Source organism: Pseudoliparis swirei, chromosome 24 (assembly GCF_029220125.1).
Source record: "Pseudoliparis swirei isolate HS2019 ecotype Mariana Trench chromosome 24, NWPU_hadal_v1, whole genome shotgun sequence".
In the NCBI taxonomy this organism is placed as follows: domain Eukaryota; kingdom Metazoa; phylum Chordata; class Actinopteri; order Perciformes; family Liparidae; genus Pseudoliparis; species Pseudoliparis swirei.
Genome location: NC_079411.1, coordinates 5213535 through 5233158, shown reverse-complemented (window position 1 = coordinate 5233158; position 19624 = coordinate 5213535). Strand labels below are relative to the sequence as shown.

At 42.2% G+C, this 19624-nt stretch overlaps 2 protein-coding genes across 4 annotated transcripts in view; one reads left to right on the top strand and one right to left on the bottom strand.

Annotated features, from left to right (window-relative positions):
• Nucleotides 1-153: 153 nt before the first annotated feature.
• On the top strand, nucleotides 154-6217 carry LOC130190704 (synaptogyrin-3-like). Of its 2 annotated transcripts, none has more exons than XM_056410245.1 (4): nucleotides 154-336; nucleotides 2039-2273; nucleotides 3153-3298; nucleotides 5143-6217. In XM_056410245.1, the coding sequence occupies exons 1-4, from the start codon at nucleotides 232-234 to the stop codon at nucleotides 5368-5370; spliced, it is 714 nt and encodes a 237-aa protein (XP_056266220.1). In that variant the 5' UTR covers nucleotides 154-231; the 3' UTR covers nucleotides 5371-6217. The 2 variants fall into 2 exon arrangements, with proteins under 2 accessions (XP_056266220.1, XP_056266222.1); XM_056410247.1 differs by lacking the exon at nucleotides 5143-6217 and adding an exon at nucleotides 3463-4156.
• Nucleotides 6218-7627: 1410 nt separating this feature from the next.
• The window catches only part of LOC130189996 (voltage-dependent T-type calcium channel subunit alpha-1I-like), a 51767-nt gene continuing 39770 nt past the window's right edge, over nucleotides 7628-19624 (bottom strand). For both annotated transcript variants that reach the window (XM_056409078.1, XM_056409079.1), the window contains exons 26-35: nucleotides 18758-18909; nucleotides 18538-18647; nucleotides 18308-18441; nucleotides 18159-18229; nucleotides 15076-15154; nucleotides 14693-14814; nucleotides 13970-14260; nucleotides 13742-13886; nucleotides 10877-11430; nucleotides 7628-10124 (exon numbers count right to left, since the gene is read on the bottom strand). In XM_056409078.1, the coding sequence (XP_056265053.1) occupies nucleotides 9267-10124; nucleotides 10877-11430; nucleotides 13742-13886; nucleotides 13970-14260; nucleotides 14693-14814; nucleotides 15076-15154; nucleotides 18159-18229; nucleotides 18308-18441; nucleotides 18538-18647; nucleotides 18758-18909 (2516 nt within the window). In that variant the 3' untranslated portion in view covers nucleotides 7628-9266. The remainder of the gene's footprint in view (nucleotides 10125-10876; nucleotides 11431-13741; nucleotides 13887-13969; nucleotides 14261-14692; nucleotides 14815-15075; nucleotides 15155-18158; nucleotides 18230-18307; nucleotides 18442-18537; nucleotides 18648-18757; nucleotides 18910-19624) is intronic.

Sequence of the window (19624 nt, the reverse complement as noted above, 5' to 3'; positions counted from 1 at the left end):
CAAAACAATCAACAACAACAACAAAACAAGGTTGACCTCGTGAATAAAAACAGAATGATAATCGACAGTTCACATTCTGCGGCGCCGCGCCGCTTCGCTCGCGGTGACGCGCTGTGACTTCACACGGAGGCTGGAGTTAGGACGCCGCCGCTCCGCCGCTCCGCGCAGCTCTCTGACCGCCTCCTCTCCTTCTCTCGCCGGGAGTCAGGCTGCACACTTGCCGCAAGGAGGATGGAGGCAGCGGGAGCGTACGGCGCCGCGAAGGCCGGGAGCGTCGCCTTCGACCCGGTCGCCTTCTTCACGCACCCCCGGACCATCCTCAGGCTGACGTCGTGGGTAAGCAAGCCTCCGCTGCAACGTGCTGTGGGGTTCACATCAATGGACAGGCCCACCTGCACCCCCTGCACCCCACACCCCACGCACCCCCACCTCTCTATCTCCCTCCCATTTACATTGTGTGTGTGTGTGTGTGTGTGTGTGTGTGTGTGTGTGTCTCGCGCTTTTCCTTTGTGTCTTTCTGTGTTGTTATTGCCAGGATTGAGAAAGATGTGTATAGGTTTTTATTGAAGACTCAGTATCTTTGAATTGGCTCGGTCTCATATACATTTAGATTATTTTTAGAGATGCAGCTTCTGGTTTGAGCGCGAGGACCGGCGTCTGATTACCATAACTGTTTATCTGGAGCTTCTTTGTGTCTCGAGATCCGGATTTGAATGCCCCCCTTAGCAGAATGTAACACCTCTCCATTTGTCTCATGGTGCGATGCTGTGCAGCTGTGAGTCACCGAGCAGCGTGCAAGGAACACTTCGGTTTTAAAGGAGACAAGAGCAAGTTGACCGAAGCGCATGATAGATATAACTCATCTCTCTATTTCGGTCTCTGTTTCTCAAAATTCGATACATTCAACATGACTTGTCGTCACCAATGTGCCAGTGCTCCTTCAAATAAATAGAAACAAATCTGTTCAAGCAAACCCGAGTCAAGAGGAAGACAAAGAGATACAACTTGGATCAGACCAGCACAATAAATAATAAAAAAATACATTAAAATGAATTGCTGTATAGATAAGTGCTGTGGGGGAGCCATTATTTTAATGATCAATTTATAATGATTATTAATTGTTTGTGAGAAAAGAGTGAATCAACACATAACATACTGTTCCTTCATTCTCATGTGGTGCGGTTAGGTTGGTGATAATGGCATCAGAGGGATGAATTAACCATATTATAAATGTATTCAGAAAACATTGCCAACTGAGGTTTAAGAGATGTTTTACTTAATGAGACTTGAGACATCCGACACTGCATTTAAAATACAACCGAGGAAAAAGATGTTCGGCAATTATTATAGGTTCTCGTCAAATGTATTTGTTAATATGTTCCGTTTAATGTTCTGAATTGACAAGTCGGGCAAATACTAAGAGGTGTGTACATTATCAATTATAATAATAATAATTTTGTCAATTAGTCCAATAATTCTTTTGTCTATAAAATAAATAGTGGGAAATATCCATCACAATTACCAAAAAGCCCAATGTGACGTCTTCATAGTTCTTAAACATATTAGTATTTTATAAAATGATAATTTGAGGGTAAGGGTAATCCAACATTGAGGCCCTCTTTTGTGAAGGAAAACAGAAGTATTGTACTTTTGAAGAACAATGAGTCCTCACAGAAACAATGTTACTTGATGATATCTCAAAATCATCTGCAAATAAAACTGAAACTGTCTGAATGCCGATAACAAAGCAACAAGTGGAGCGTGTTTTGTAGTTTGCCTGCACTGATCCTTTAACCCAACTGGATGACTATTTTATAACAACCGAGTCCACGACACTTATTATAATGTTAAATCAATGACATATTGGCAATCATTGAGAAAATATGCTTTTTTTTGTAATTTGTGTGAACTTACCCTTTAAAACTCAGAGAAGTGTATTTTTGTGTATGAGGAATGAAAGGCATTCAAACACCAGTGTGAGTCCATTCTCTTCTTCCCGTTACAATAATGAAGCCGCCGCTCGTGTCCTCGCCTGCAGGTTTTCTCCATGGTGGTGTTCAGCTGCATCGTGAACGAGGGCTACATCAACATCGGCAGCGAGCGGTTGCTATGCGTCTTTAACAACAACGCCGATGCCTGTAACTATGGAGTTATCATGGGCGTGGCCTGTTTCCTGGGCAGCATCTTTTTCCTGATTCTGGATATTTACTTCCCCTCCATCAGCAGCGTGAAGGACAGAAGACGGGCTGTAATGCTGGACCTCGTCTTCTCTGGTACATAATATACATACAAATACATTGGTGGAAAATACCTAACTAACATTTATTTATTACTGTATTTAAGTATTTTTTTTAGGTATACCACTTAACTTGAGTTTTTCCATTTTCTAGTATCTTTATACTTCTACTCCACTATATTTCAGTGGCAAATAATTTACATTCCACTGAACTGAATTCATAACATTTTAGTAAAGTGTTACTTTGCTGATTTCCAATTTTTGACAAAATGTAATATACAAATAAATGAGGAAAATTGAGGTATAACTTTATTGATCCCCAGAAGTAAAATTTACACAATCCCCAACAGATAATGTACTTCGAATGAGGTATTGATCAGTGTTGTACACAGGAATGCACGATAGTCTACAGTGAGTGTGTGAGCAGCTGGTTAGCTTAGATTAGCACAAAGACTGGAAACAGCTAACAGCCTTCTCAACAGCTGCAGGAGGCATCTGCACCAAATGTTGGATGCACATTTGTGCTACCCTGAAGATAAATTGTATTAACATTTCCGTGAGCCAAAGATTATTTTCATCCCGTGCCATCATCAGTTCAAATACTTGCTAATAAGCAATGTAAGCATGTAAACAGGCTAAACAAAGACGGCTAAAGTTGAACCGGCTGCGGTGCCGAGTCGAGCCTCACCGTACCTCTATGGCTGTAAACTCTTAGGTTGTTGTTCCCACTGATGACAATTTGAAGATATTTGATAAAAGAAAAAGATATTCCAACTTTTGAAACCAAAAGTGATATTCTATTTTGACAATATAGTAAAAGCAGTGTAAGCGTTCTGATAAAAGCAGTTTTGTTTCAAGAGATTCATAAATTGCTGCACATTGCCTTTTTTCTGACCCCTGTGCATCCCGCCTCCAGGTCTTGCATGCTTCCTGTGGTTCGTCGGCTTCTGTTTCCTGGCCAATCAGTGGCAGGCGACCTCGCCAGACGAGCTGCCATTGGCCCAGGGCTCCGACGCCGCCAGAGCCACCATCACTTTCTGCTTCTTCTCCATCCTGACCTGGGTGTGTATGTCTATACCTGTCTAAAATCTGCCTGACCTTTGTCTCTGTGTACATTCATGTGTGTGTGTGTTCATCATCACCATCATCATCATCTTGTTTGTGTGTTTGTGTGTGTGTGTGTGTGTGTGTGTGTGTGTGTGTGTGTGTGTGTGTGTGTATTTCAGGGGTTTCAGTACGTGCTGGCAATGAACAGATTTAAAGGCATTGCCTTCATGGAGGACAAGCAAAGGCTCCTACCAAAGAGCCTCCCGACCCTCTCCTTCTCTCTAGTCTAACACACACACACACACACACCTGTTTATTACTGATTGATTATCGAGCATACATGGTCATGAATTAGTTGGGCGTGGTGGCCCAAAGGTTAGAGCTTTTCGAGTTCAATCCACTAACAAGCAGGATAAATGTCGGTGGGAGCAGTGCTGGCAAGTCCTTCGTTGCAAACAGTGAGGTGCCCTTGAGCAAGGATCTTAACCCCCAACTGATTGGGGTCAGACTCTGGCTCTGCTTGTCAGTTTTAAGGTGTGAATTTATGTAAATGTTGGGATGTGCACAGTGTTCCTAAAAAGAAGCTGCTGCAGTGAAACTCAAATAAAAACCATTGCAATGCCAGAGAACAGACCGACAGACGTATTATCCATTCACAACGCAGCGGAGCTAACATGATAACACACTAAGGCCCAGAAGTCCTCCGCTACCTCCTCCTCTCTGTCCTCCAACTTTATGAAAGTGTAATGCTAAATCGGTAAAGTGACCGTCATTCTTTCGGGTTTGAGTGACAGCACATTTGACCAAACTGTGGTTATAGCGTAATAGTCCTTTTCCACGATGGTACCTGAGAATAAAGAGAACAAAACAGTATCTGCTTTCATTTTTACTGTTTTGAGTTCCTGGAACTCAATTCAGGCCCTGCTCAGGAGATTATAATAAACGCTCCAGTTCTAGGACCTTTTCAGAAGTTGCCATCAGTGCAGGTGTGGTCTTACCTTCACAACAAACACAATAACAATAGCCACCCTTTCCCCTTTGAACCTTGTATTGAATAGGACAATAATGCGGATAAAAAGAACAACAATGGTGAGCGGTGCTCAACAGCTGGAGTCAGAGATTAACGATGAGGGTGCACCATTAGATTAAAAAGGTTAGAACTAACTAACCAATTCGTAAACTAAGATTAATGAAAATGTAAGGATCACAATGGGTCTTGTGAAGAACATTGCAAAAATGTGAAGGGGTTCGACACGCCTGATTCAATTTCTTTGTATATCCACCCTTCAAGTTTGACACTGAAGGAGGAACGCATAACCAAACCCTCACACGGTTCTTACAAATGTATGTTTTGGGAATCCCTGGCTCACGGGTTGTATGTTTTGTGATGGCAGACAAAAAAATACCCAACAAATATTGGAAGGATTGCCATGAAATTGTGTTTAGACATTCATAGTCTCTGGAACGTGAATCCCACGGAGACTTTGGTGATGCCCTGACTTTTCATCTAGTGCCATAATCAGATCATTGTGTCCATTCATCCAATACTTTGGTTTATGACCAAGTGTAGAGACATGAATCGTTCACTCCAACGATAATTTGTGTTGCTAATTGCCAAATGCTAGCATGCTAACACACTAAAATAACATGGTGAACCTGTTAAAAAGTATCCCTGCTTCACATCAACATGGAAGCATATTAGCATTTAGCTGTTAGCATTCCTCTCTTTGTCTCGAACAGCGGCTCTATTGTTTGTAACAAACTGCAAATGTGTGTGTGTGTGTGTGTGTGTGTGTGTGTGTGTGTGTGTGCACGTGTGTGTGTGTGTGTGTGTGCGTGCTTGTGTGTGTTACTAACAGGCTGTACTGACGCTGAGTGCACTGCGGCGCTTCTTAACCGGCAGCAACACCAACTTGTTCACATGGCAACACCTGGACCCGCCCACCGGCGGCGCTCGCGCCACGCCGTACCCCATCGCCAACGGAGCGACAATCGTCACCACCAACCCCTACCAAGCCCCGCCCTTCACCGAAACCCTGGACCCCCAGAAGCTCACGCAGCAGAGACCTGTGGCCCCCGCCTTCTAGAGACAGAGGCGCGTGTTGGAGATACACCGCAAACAACGGCCCGCCTCTCTGATTAGTTTTAGGCTGTTTCGATCCTCTCCTGGGATTGGTGGGCTTTGTGGGTCACGTGAGGATGTAAGATCTATTTTCACCCTGGCAACTGCTGGCTCAGCTTAGTTAGTAGAAACTCTGTGTGTCAAGAATTGTCTTCTTCTGCAAATGCACACACGCGCACACACGCACACACGCACACACAAACACACACACACACACACACACACATTGATGCACACTGCTGTACTCACTCACACCTGGATATATATGTGTACAAGTGGAAACACATAAACACATATATGTGTATATATACATATATATATGGATACATATATATATACTATATATATAAATATACATATATATATATATATATATATGTATATACACACACACCTGGAGGTACACACACACACACAACCTGACTGCATGTTCGTATTGGACGTATGCAGAATAACATAGATGTAGATCTGTGATAATGCTCCATTTGCCTTATCAAGAGATACAAGGTCTTAGTGAAGGAAATATGAAAGGCAGTGCATTTTTATTTGAGGGCAGACTGCATACAGCCCTGCAGAGATGACGCCTCCGAACAGGTGACATTGGGACTGACAGGCAGCTTGACCAATAGATTTCGAGGAAATTAGTGCAGGGTTGGCCGACATTTTTACATCTCTTGGCAAGAAAACAAAGGCAGAACAGCTTAATGCATTCTGAATGCTATAGTGTTTCAGTGTGAAATATTCATGTGATTAAATATTTTATTGTGATATGCAGAAGTGGTACAGTTGAATACTGTATGAAAAATAAAATCTATCCAGAGCTGTGAGTGTATTTTTGTTCACATCAACTTTTAGTAGCTTACATTTTTTCGCTTCTTGCAATGTGAGAAACTCCTTTTCGGAAAAGTATGTATTGAGATTCAATGATGTGTTTGGCATATTAATCAGCATCTACTGCAGGCCTTTAATTCAATTCAATTCAGTTTATTTGTATAGCCCAATTTCACAAATTACAAATTTGTCTCAGAGTGCTTTACAATCTGTACACATAGACATCCCTGCCCCAAAACCTCACATCGGACCAGGAAAAACTCCCAAATAACCCTTCAGGGGGAAAAAAGGGAAGAAACCTGGAGGAGAGCAACAGAGGAGGATCCCTCTCCAGGATGGACAGGTGCAATTAGAAAGTGCGCTCAAACTCATTAGCAGCAGCAGGCAGCAGATGTATGTCATCTTTATTTTTGGATTAAGCAAATCATTTTAAGGTTAACACACATGATATAGTATGCCATAAAAAGGTGTCCGCAAAACATGTCTTGCAATATTATGTGAAAACAAATAAAAATGTCATGAAAGAATTCATTGCATAATTTATCATAAAGAAATGTCATAGGTCAGACTATAGTTTTAACAAAACAGTACGTAAAGATGTCATAACAAGTCATAATATAGTGTGTCATGACAAAAGTGATCAATAAGTCAGTGTAATATGTCAGAAAAAGAATAGTAAGCAAAAAAAATCTTTAAAAAATCAGTATAGTAAATCCTATTTTATATATTTTTATTTTATATCCATAAAATATATTATTTTATATATATAAAATATATATATATTATATACAACATATATATATATTATATATATATATAGCAAATCCTATTTCATATATATTCATATATATATATATTTTATATATATAATATATATTATTTTATACCGACAAAATATATCTATATATATATTATATAATATATATACTATATATATTATATATATATAAATATATATATTTATGTTATGTGTCATGACAAAAGTAATCAAAAAGTCAGTGTAGTCAGAAAAAAATAGTAATAAAAAAACTTTAGAAAATCATGAGTATACAGTATTGAATCCTATTTTATATATATATTTATTTTATTTACATAAAATATATTATTTTATATATATTATAATATATATATATATGTTATATATAGTACATCCTATTTCATATATATACATATATATTTATTTTATATATATAAAATATATTATTTTATACCAACAAAATATATATATATATATTATATAATATATATATTTTATATTTATTATAAATATATATAATATATATATTAATATATTTATGTTAATATATATAATGTTAATGTATATATATATATATTTATATATGTATATAGGGAGTATAGAACAGTTTGAGAAGAAAGGTTATGGAGTCTAATGAAAGTCAGACAGGAAGTGGTTTTATTCCAGCACTGTCCAATCATGTTTCTGCAGGTGAGCTGACTGTATATCATTCCCCACTTTCTTTCTGCAGGAACATTTTACAACATCATGAACAACTGCATCACACAGAGTCATCATTACCACCGTTCTTATCATAATCAACACCCTCTTATACACTGACATCATCGTCAATCATCCTCATCATCACCAGCAGATACATTGACAATCAAAATGTATATAAATTCACCTTTGCAGTTCTTATATCATCGCTGCTGTGTTAATAAAATATAATCTTAGCTTTTTCTACAAAGTTTTACACACCGTGAAGTCACCTGAATAAAGCCCTTCTGTACATCTGCTTCTGTCTGGATTTCACCCCCGAACAATAAATCTCAGGTGACGCGGGCCGGCTCTGGCTTCAGACAGCAGGGGGCAATCTCACTCTGCAGACCTGTGATCACATGCTTCATACTCACCTGCGTCTGAACTACCTCTACCCTGAGAATACCAAGACAGAGAAAAGGAAAGTTGAAGGGGGTGAGGAAACAAGCTGACTGAACATTCGATTGGGACGGGGATCAGGAATAAAGAGAGGTAGAAACTACGAAAGCCAAGGTCACACTATATGATTTTAACTCGGAGGCTCTAAGCGTAAATTGATTTGACCAACTGTTAGGGATGATTGGATTCAGGCTGGGGAAGGTTTTTCAAAAGTTGTCCATGTTTGATTTGACCAGGAAAAACACTGCAATCTGAGAACGATCAAGCAACTTCCAGTGGCAGTTTACTGTAGGTCAAGAGGTAGGAACACATTTGTGATGTGTAAAAACAAAAAACTTTCACCCGGTTAGACATAACATTTCTTGTTTCGCTTCACTTTTAACGAGCCGCTGTACAATTTGGTATTTTTTTTCTCGAAACAATATGTGCCCACCACAATCTACGTAAGCGTGCAATTACAAATGAAGCATTTTTATATAAAAGTAAAAGTATTTGTCCGCTTTAACTTTCTTACATTTCTTTTGTAAACACAAACCGTCATTTCTGCACCACACAGCAAGACAATTAGGGAATTACACGAAAAGTAAACAGTTCTGGTAAATAAGAACGTTCTTATAAGACTGGAGGAGATACCGTGTTTCTAACTGGAAAAAACTGTCCGAATCAGAACAGAAACAGTTATTTTAACAACCAATCAATCATCGTGGTTTGATGGTTTTCGACTCTCAAATGTGGAGATTCTAGGCTTTTCCTTGTCTGACAATATAGTGAGTTGAAAAATCTTTCTGATGTTTTAGAGACCCAGAAATTAATTGATTTATCAGGAAAAATAATCTGCAGATGAATCAATAATTCAAATAAACGTCAGTTGCTGATCAGTAACTTAACCACTTACGGGTATGTTTGTCTTGTCCTCTGACCTAGGCTTGAGGAGCAAGGAGAAAGGACGGGAGTGAGGGGCAGAGGGAGGACAGCAAGCAAGCAAGCGGAAGGTTAATGTTTGAGTAAATACAGCAGGGGAGTGACTACTATGTCGGAACTAAAACTAGGACTATGATAGAAGTAAACGTCTTCTTGTGTGCATCTTGTGCGCTAACAGCACGACGAGTACGAGTCTTTGAACACATACACACTCATACGCACGCACAGTCCGAAAGATTTATTCTCGAACACCCTGTGAAAATCTCGAGTGGACGAGGCGAATGGGACGGGCCCCAAAACAGGTTATCCCTCCTGTTTGGGATTGCGAATCCCGCCCCCTTTTTTTGCGCGTGCTTCGGCAGCACGTCGGGTTCCTCCACTCGAACAGAAAAAACAAATCCACCGACATTTTGTTCTTTTAGTCGTCCGCAGAACTCTCCTCTGGTTGGTGAGGAGACGGTCGTGGCATCGAATGACAGAGTCCGCCTCCTCAGGTCAATACTGCTGTCCGTCAGCTGCGTCGCCATAGTAACCGGCTCCTCCCCCGGCGGCGGGCTCATCCTCTGCTTCCTGTTCCCGCCCGACACCGGAGACACCGATTGGCTGAGGCGGCTCCTGTGGTCCACGGGGCTCGGCGTCGGGTGCCGGCTTTTGTGTGAGGAGCTGGGAGGGAGCTGCGTGTGTGAGGGCGCCTCAACGGAACTGTTAATACGATCGACTTCCTCGTCGGCGGCGTCCGACTGGGGTTCCGGGTCGGCTGATAAGATGGACTCGCCGCCGGGGACCTTCAGACCGGACAGCCTCTGCAGGCACACGGGCCTCGTCTCGACATCCGCGTCTGGCTGCGAGGCGCCGGCGGCCGGCTCGGGTGCGTGTTCTTGCCCGGGGGTTTCACTGTGGCTCCTGCATGAGATGACCCTCTGGGGGTGGGTGTACTTCAGCGTGTGCACGCTGGATGACCGCTGGCGTGGTGGCGAGGAGGAGACGGCGGCGGGCACGGGGAGGGGAGACTCTGCCGCCAGGTCGTCGGCTGAGCCACTCTGATCCACCGAGTCAGAGCGCACGGCCTCCTGCGACACGCAACACATGCACACAAACACACACAGAAGGCACGAGCCTCATCACGTATGTCATGGCTGTGCGAGTAAAAGTATTTACATTTTTTTGCAAAAGATGCACCAAAAGGCTGTAAAAATAATTTTCAAAATCTAAGGATTGTCAGAAAATTAAAATGTTAAAGCTAAAATGAGCAAAAACATTGCGTGAAAAGAAGAAAAGAGAAAAAGAAGAAGAAGGAGGATGAGGGGGAAGAAGAAGAAGAATAAGGAGGAGGAAGAGGAGAAGGAGGAGGAAGAGGAACAGGAGGAAGAAGAAGATGGAGGAGGAAGAGGAGAAGGAGGATGAAGAAGAAGAAGACGAAGAAGGAGGAGGAAGAGGAACAGGAGGATGAAGAAGAAGAAGGAGGAGGAAACAGGAAGGAGGAGGAGGAAGAGGAGGAGGAGAAGGAAGAAGAAGAAGAAGGAGGAAGAGGAGGAGGAGGAAGAAGAAGGAAGAGGAACAGGAGGAGGAGGAAGAAGAAGGAGGAGGAGGAAGAAGAAGAAGAAGGAAGAAGAACAAGAACAAGAAGAGGAGGAAGAAGAAGAAGGAAGAGGAACAGGAGGAGGAGGAAGAAGAAGGAAGAGGAGGAAGAAGAAGAAGGAAGAAGAAGAAGCAGAAGAAGAAGAAGAATAAGAAGAAGGAAGAGGAGGAGGAAGAAGAAGAAGGAAGAGGAGGAGGAGGAGGAAGAAGAAGAAGAAGAAGAAGAAGAAGCGGTGATAGTGACCTGTCTCCGTAACTGTCTGCTGGCGGCGCTGAAGGACGCCGGCCTCCTCTGGACTGAACTCTCCGGGACGTAGGAGGGACTCAGCTTGTTCCGGTCCAGGCCGTCCTCGGGGCTGAGCCACTGGGACGGGCCTCTGCCGGCCGCCTGCGTGGGCCTCAGAGAGGAATGTCTGTCCATGCTGTGGCTGGACGTGAGTTTGGGTGGGTCGGCGTTGCGGTCCGGGTGGAGCCTGTACCCGTCCATGCTGCGAGTGGAGCTGAGCCGGTGTCTGTTTATCCGATGGGCCGGGCTGAACCTGCATCCGTCGATGCTTTGAGCCGAGCTAAGTCTGTGTCTGTTGGTTCTGTGAGCCGGACTGGACCTGTAGCCCTCGGCGCCGTCCGCGGGATTGATTCTGTGCGAGGGGTGTCGGTCAATGCTCTGAGACTTGTTGAGGAAGATCTTCGGCCTGGAGCTGCGTCCGGTCCCCAGTGAGGCGCGGCTGAAGGCCGGCAGAGCGCCCGGAACCTGCAGCAGGGAGCCGCCGACACTGGAGCCCAGAGAGGACATGGAGCCTGCAGAAGAGATCACGTGGATGACAAGAGAACTCTGTGCCTCCACCGACTAGTTTACATCCAGGTCCCTCCAGAACGTCACCATGTTTATCCTGTTAGACATTTGGTTGGAATTGTCATAATCAGATAATAGAATTTTGAAGAAATAAAAATAGACATTTTTTCTGTGTGTGTGGCCAAACCGATCCGAACATTCAAAAACTTGAGCGCAAGTTGACATTTGGGACGAATTTGAAGCAATATGTGAGAGAGTGGGACAGATTTGAGGTCCCAGTGACCTTTGATATCGCTAAAATATAATCAGTTCAGCCTTGAATCCAAATAGGCGTTTGTGCCAAACTTGAAGAAATTCGCTCCAGAGATACCACAGGAAGGGTCGTACGTGAGGTCACAGTGACCTTGACCTTTTGACCCCATCTAATCAGTTCTTCCTTGAGTCCAGGGGAACGTTTGTGTCGGGTCTGAATAAACTTCCCTCCAGGCGTTGCTGAGATATTGCGTTCAAGAGGATTGGCCACAAGGTCCCTCTTGGTGAAAATCAAATAAACAGAATAAGTCTGTAGATATTCTATATATTTTTTCCGACAGACCAACACCAGCCATGAACTGACCCTTTTAACACGTTTAGTCTGTTCATCCAAAGCCTGATATCATTCCTTCCTCCGTGCCAGAGAGCTTCATTGTTGTCCAAGAACTGTTTAAAACCCTCCAATGAGGCCCCCGGGTGCCGTGGACATTATGCTTCACATACGCTTCATTAGCGTGAACATAAACACTGCAGTTTATTTTGAGTCAATCCCATATACAGCGTCCTGCTGCTTCTATAAATACTCACTACTAGAGCACCCGATACATATATATCTACAGTTGAAAATAGGATGCATCAATTACACTCCTGTTTAAGTAAGCAGCTGAATGTTTTCTACATTACATTATATTACATTTTATGTCATTTAGCTGTCGCTTTTATCCAAAGCGACTTACAATCATGTTTAATTCATACATGAAAGACACAGCGACAGGGAGCAACTCAGGATTAAGTGTCTTGCTCAAAGACACATCAACTAAGGCGGAGATTGAACCGCCAACCTCCTGAATTGAAAGACGGACCTGGTAACCACTGACCCACAGTCGACATGTGTTTTGTTTTTGGTCACAAACTACATACATTATATCTTATCATATAAGGACACATACATGTCCCGCATAAATGAATGAAGAAATACGTGTGGACACATAAATAGAGACATAAATAAATGAAGAAATACATAAATGTAGGAATAGATTTATTCAATGATGTCCTGTTACTGTATAATTTATATTGATGTATTCCTGTATTTATTTATACATTTGTTTTAGCATTTATTTATTTATTCCTGTATTCATTTATAGATATATTTAAGCATTTATTTATTTATTCCTGTATTTATTTATAGATTTATTTAAGCATTTATTTATCATGTATTTATTTATTCATAATACATTTATTGAAGCATTTATTTATTTATTCCAGTATTTATTTATACATTTATTTAAACATTTCTGTATTTATTGCTGTATTTATTTATTTACACATTTAATTCAGCATTTTTTATTTATTCATGGGTTTATTTATTTATTTATATTTAATCCCCGCCCATAGGATTAATAAATTCCCATTTAATAATGTTTAATTCTTTTGTTTAACAAACAAAAAAACAAAAAGTGCCCTCACACTAAATAAAGAAAAATATAATTAAAAATAAATTAATTTTTTTTTAATTGCTTTAATTTTTCAAATTGAAAAAAAAGGTAAAATATATATAAATATAGTACAGGAGGAGGAGAAAACATTGAATTCAAAAAATGACCAAAAAAGGGGGGGGTGTAATATTGATTCGGGTCAAAATGACCCTAAGGCAACACAAGGGTTAAGACATTTTAAGTACTCCATATGTATACAATCTCGGTAGAGATGTGCGCATAAATAAAAACGCAGTGTTTTGCTGCTCGGATTAACAAACGTGTAAAGACCGAGCTATTTAAAAGTGGTAAAACTAAGAGAGAGAAGGGACCATCAGTTGTGGAAAAAGATGACACCAATGTGCTTTGTCGGCACCCACACTCATCCTAACAATCTGTCACGAATATTAAAATACCCATCTCTCGCTCTCAGGTCTGTAATAACAGTGACTCTTGTTCTGCTGCATCACGTCTCAACAGCCTTCTCTGCTATTTATGGAAGCAATAACCTTTACAGCAATCAGTTAGCGGTTGTAGCGCAGTGACTGAAATGTTCCTTCATTTAATTGGCCTCAAACCACCAAATTACCTGAGTAGCTGTAGCCGGCGTACGCCTCGTGGCAAATGGGGGGATAAGGGGAGCATCTGAGTGGCTGGACGTGGCTGTCGCTGGGGAGAGACAGCATGCGTCCTATGCTCAGCAGGTTGCCATGGGAACAATCCTCATCCTCAACCTGCCACACAAGATCATCACCGCTGTCATCGTCATCGTCACCTTCCTGAGACACGGGAGAGACGCTAAACGACGTGCGTTTACCTGAGCAGGTGCGCCCGCGTTCGGCGCCAGGTCTCCGCCCACGGACGCGGCGCTGAGCCGACGACTGGCCTCCTCCCGCTCCAGCATCTCTTCCCGCTCCTTCTTCTCCTCCAGCTCATCCAGCAGCGCCTCCTTGTTGCTGTCTTCCAGGTTTTTCATGAGAACGGCCACGACCACGTTGACCAGCACGAACTGAGCCGTGAGGACGAAGGTGACGAAATAAACGGGCGAGATCAGGGGCAGGTAGGTGAGGCAGTGGCGTTCCTGCGGGCGACATTCTCGCAGCGTGTCCTGGACAACCGGCGGGTGAGAGGAGAGGGTCGAGATTATTAAATGTTGGAAAAAGTATCATGGATAAAGTGATTTAAGGCGATGTTCAGATTATTTCCCTTTGTTGTAATTCATCTCCTCTCCAGCAGGGGGAGGTGTGGATCTGAGTGTGACCAGACCTTGAGGCTGTCAAAGAAGAATAATACACTCTCCTAAACCTCTAATGTCAGCAGCTCTTATGCTGTCATAAAAACAGTGATCTTCTCTCTGCTTAATGCAACGCCTGTCTCACAACCGGTGCTTTGAGACACACACACACACACACACACACACACACACACACAAACAGAGATTTTCTCGTCCATCCATCTTCTTTAAAAATAAAAAAAAAGGAGAAAAAAAGAAGAAGAAAACACACACACACATACAGCAGAGGAGAGGAAGAAAAATAACCTTCATAATCCCATTCCAGTTGTCCCCGGTAGACACCCTGAAGAGTGTGAGGAAAGCCATGCCGAAGTTGTCAAAGGTAGCGTGGCGACTCAGACCTTCACACGGGTTCTCGTCTGTACACTCTGAAAAGAGGATGAGAAGAGGAGAAGAGTCTGAGAGGCAGTAAGAGTAAAAGAGAGGAAGACGATGGGAGAGAAGAAAGAGAACTGTGTGTAGATTAGAGCACTGATTCTCAATTGACATAATTAATGTGTGTAACAAAAACATGTACGCATGTTATGTAATCTACGGATAGTCAGCTGAGGCACACACACACACTCACATGCTTTTGCACATACACAGCACGTACACGCACACACACACACACACACACACACACTAACCCAGTTTTCCAAAGAGCTCAACTCCCAGAGCTGCATAGATGAAGAACAGCAACATGAAGAGCAGACCCAGATTCCCCACCTAGACAGACGTATTACACACACACACACACACAAACACAGATATACACAGTGTGTGATACACAGAGAAAAGGACATGTACAGTATACATCGAGCGAGAGCATGCGAACAGATAGAGAGAGGCCATAGACAGAGGCATTGCATATACAGGACTGTCTCAGAAAATTAGAATATTGTGATGAAGTTCTTTATTTTCTGTAATGCAATTAAAAAAACAAAAATGTCATGCATTCTGGATTCATTACAAATCAACTGAAATATTGCAAGCCTTTTATTCTTTTAATATTGCTGATTATGGCTTACAGCTTAAGAAAACTCAAATATCCTATCTCTAAATATTAGAATATCATGAAAAAGTATACTAGTAGGGTATTAAACAAATCACTTGAATTGTCTAATTAACTCGAAACACCTGCAAGGGTTTCCTGAGCCTTGACAAACACTCAGCTGTTATAAATCTTTTTTTTTACTTGGTCTGAGGAAATATTAAAATTTTATGAGATAGGATTTTAGAGTTTTCTTAAGCTGTAAGCCATAATCAGCAATATTAAAAGAATAAAAGGCTTGTAATATTTCAGTTGATTTGTAATGAATCCAGAATGCATGACATTTTTGTTTTTTTAATTGCATTACAGAAAATAAATAACTTTATCACAATATTCTAATTTTCTGAGACAGTCCTGTATGTGTTCCACATCTTAAGACGTCCTGACACCTGGTTTTGAATCATATCTCAAAATACTTGTTTAAGTGCACTTTTCAAAGCCTGGATCCAGTTCTCGTGAAGCGCAAAGTCGCCTGTTTATTGAAATAATAAAGCAATTCACAGGGACTCGGCTTGCCTCCCCCCAGCGTGGGAAGTATGGAGACGTCTGACGGCTAAACCTTTTGATGAAGTTCACCTGGACGCCGCTGAAAAGACCGGGGTTCAATCCCCCGGCAACGATCGGTCACTTCAGAGACATTTGGTGTTACTCGTGGGTGGGAAGGCAGTGAAGGATCATGGGTATTTTTTCTGCACAAGAGATTCTTGAGATTCTTACTTGTGTTTTTTGCTGACGAATATGGGATCGATAGGCCTGATCGCACTGTCAAGCTCCGTGAAAGGAGCAGGAAAACAGTCTGTTTAGAAAAAATTTCTCTGCTCAGCACACCTGTTCTCATTTACTGTGCCACACCATCCCGCCGCTTTTCTCTCTCCTCTCTCATTTCTCGTAGGGTCCCATGAGGGTCCCCTGAGGGTCCACTGAGCCCAGGCGCTGTGGTGGATCCTTCCTGAAGCATCCCCCCCCCCCCCCCCCCCCCTCCACAGAGCTCATCATCCCGGTCCACCATTCTCACCAATTAACCCTCCTGTTACCTTTAGGGTCAATTTGACCCCATTCAATGTTTAATGTCGGTGTTCTTTGGGGTCAATTTGACCCCAGGCTGTTTTTCGCTGTGTCAAACATAAGAAATATCTACTTTTTAATATATTTAAAGGGCTATTTAGGTAGTCAACAAACAAACATAAAGTACCTCACACTTAAACTTGGGAAACAATATTAATTCTAATAATTTTCTGGAGGTTTTAATTGCTGGGGTCAAATTGACCCAGAGGGTAAAATATGTTAGTCAATGTGAAGGTAACAGGAGGGTTAAATCTAAGTCATAATAGCAGCTTTGAGTTAAATGCTAATTCCAATATGCTGTGAAAAGGTAATGATTATTTTTTCCATGCTCACTATCTTAGTTTGGTGTGCTAGCATTAGCTCGTTCACAATAAACACGGAATAAATAAATAGTTGTTCAGGTCATGGACCAATATCTTATTATTATAAATGATCTAGATAAGAGGTTAAGGGATAACAGAAGTTATCACAATCTATCTGGTAGTTGTGGAGACATATATATATAGATGTATAACCTCCTGTTGGCGGGAGATGAAAGGTCAGGGGGTCGCTATATTCACTAGGCTTTATCCTTCTGGGACCATGCATATCTGGACAGAATTCACAATAATCCGTCGAGTAGTTTGCAATATTTTTAAAAAGTTGTCCCGACCGAACAGCATTGCTGTCCTTTGAGCCATGAAATGTGTCTAAAGACAGTTCGGTTGAGTCCTCGCTTGTAAAGTTTTGTGTTGGCCAACAATAGCACTGCGTCAAAAAAATAAAAATATGCAGCATCCCGATCGAGACAGGTGACATCGTGGAGGCTTCGAATGAAAAAAGAAAAGAAGAAAACTTGAAATCAGGCCTCATAAATCACTTCTGCTGCATCCCATCTGGAAATGCCCTGCTTCCACCAATCAGGTAAATACCTGGTCATACATGTGGACCATTTGACTTTTTCCTTCACCAGCAATGACAAGTAGAAGAAACATATTGCTGGTGTGACTTTATGAGAGTTTTTGCAATCCAACCGAAAAGGAGAATAAATATCTGTGTGACGTTAAGCTTTCCGAACGGACTTTCTGATAGATAGATAGATAGATAAATACTTTATTAATCCCCAAGGGGAAATTTGTCGTAGCAGTAGCAGCACCAATAAACTAAACACACGAGAATAAAAAAAATATATAAAATATAAAAAACAGGGATGAAAGATATAGATGTATACAAGTGAAAGATATATACAAGAAGTATACAAAGAAAATATAAAATAAAATATATATATATATTCTGGTTCATGGTTTATCATCTCGCGGACATTCAGAAGAAAAACAATCACACCAAAGCAGCTGTGTAATGTGCCATAAAGCGATGATTGAGCTGAGGATGTATCCGCCACGCTGATACATTTAAACATGAACCATTATTAGCCTTTGGCTGAATGTGAGGATGTCGTCACGCTTGTTTGGTGGTTATTTAGTGTCCCTGAGCAGTCTGCTGGGGGAATGTCAGTAAATCCTGAAGGGAGGCGGTCGGTGCCAGGCCTGATACATCGCTGATTAAAACAAGCTGTCTGCAAATGGTCAGATCTGGAAAAACCAGACGCGGAGTTAAAGAGACGCGATATATCACCTGAGGAAGAGCTTGCATCACGGTGTCCAGCAGAGCTCTCATCCCCGTGGCCATCTTCAACAGCTTCAACACTAAAACATTGTAACATGTCAGCTCCTATCATCCACAATATCATCATCATGTGTGTGTGTGTGTGTGTGTGTGTGTACCTCTTGTTATCCTGAGGACTCTCATGATGCGTATGATGGTAGGATTGATGGGGAGGGAAGCATTCAGGTCTATTTCTTCCAGTGCGATTCCCATGATGGACAACAACACAATGGCGAGGTCCAACTGGTTCCATCTTGACACACACACACACACACAGAGAGACACAAACAAGTGTAAGGATGAAGCCATGTGTGTGTGAGTGTTTGTATTGATGTGAGAGCTTGAGTACCTCTCTTTGAAAAAGCGGCGCAGGCCGAAAGCGATGAGCTTGAGTATCGCCTCGATGACAAAAACCACCGTGAAGACGTAATTGCAGTACTTCAGTATCTCCTCAAAGTACTGCGGGAAACACACACACTTTTTAAATCAAACACTGTACTGTACCGCCGCACACACGGCCTCATTACTATGGTTCTAGGGCAGGTGGTAGAAGGTGTTGCCATGGTTACCCGCGGCTGATTGTAGTGCTCCATGCTCATGGTGAGGAGGTTTGTGAAGATGATGATGGTGATGAAGAGATCCAGGTAGTGGCTGGTGCACACGGTGTGGATGGATCGACGCAGCGGGGAGTAGTCGGCGTAGTACGGCTTCTCCTGGGCCCCTGCGTTTGAGACACACACACACACACACACACACATTTAATCATTAATTCCTCCTGAAAGAAAAGCATAATATGATCTATGAAGTCACTGATGAAGTGGATGCCAAGTGGCGCACTGCTTTGTGTGTGTGTGTGCATATGCATATGTGTGTGTGTGTGTGAGTGTGCATATGTATTTGTGCTCGGATTAAAAGTGCCACCCCGGGAATTCCACCCTATCCATCACGCGCACGCACACACACACTACATGACCTCAAGTTGTCTTTGGGCAAAAACTCCGCCTGCCTGCTGCCAGACAGTTAACTGACGGAGAGGAAAGCACTACTGGAGATTACACTGCAGAGAGAGAAGGACGGAGCGAGAGGCAATAAGGAGAAAGTGTGTGCTGTAGAAAGCGTGTATCGTGAGCATCATAAGTACGCATGCACTCGTACAGTATGTGTGCGGAGAAAAGAGGTTTACCGAGTGTGTGTTTGTGTGTATTACAGCTACTGGAGATGGCCAGAAGTCAGTGGGCCCGTGGGTGCTCTCGGCCATCAGTGCATTTCACAACTTTTAGGGCCTAATGATTCAAGTGTTCATAGAAGGAAGTTTATTCACAGAAAGAAAACTAGACGTCTCTTTCCCATTGTAAGTCTATTTTGTCGGTCCTCGTGGAATCACGTGACGGACACAGACATTTTTATGAACGTAACATTTGCTTCAAAGCCCGGCG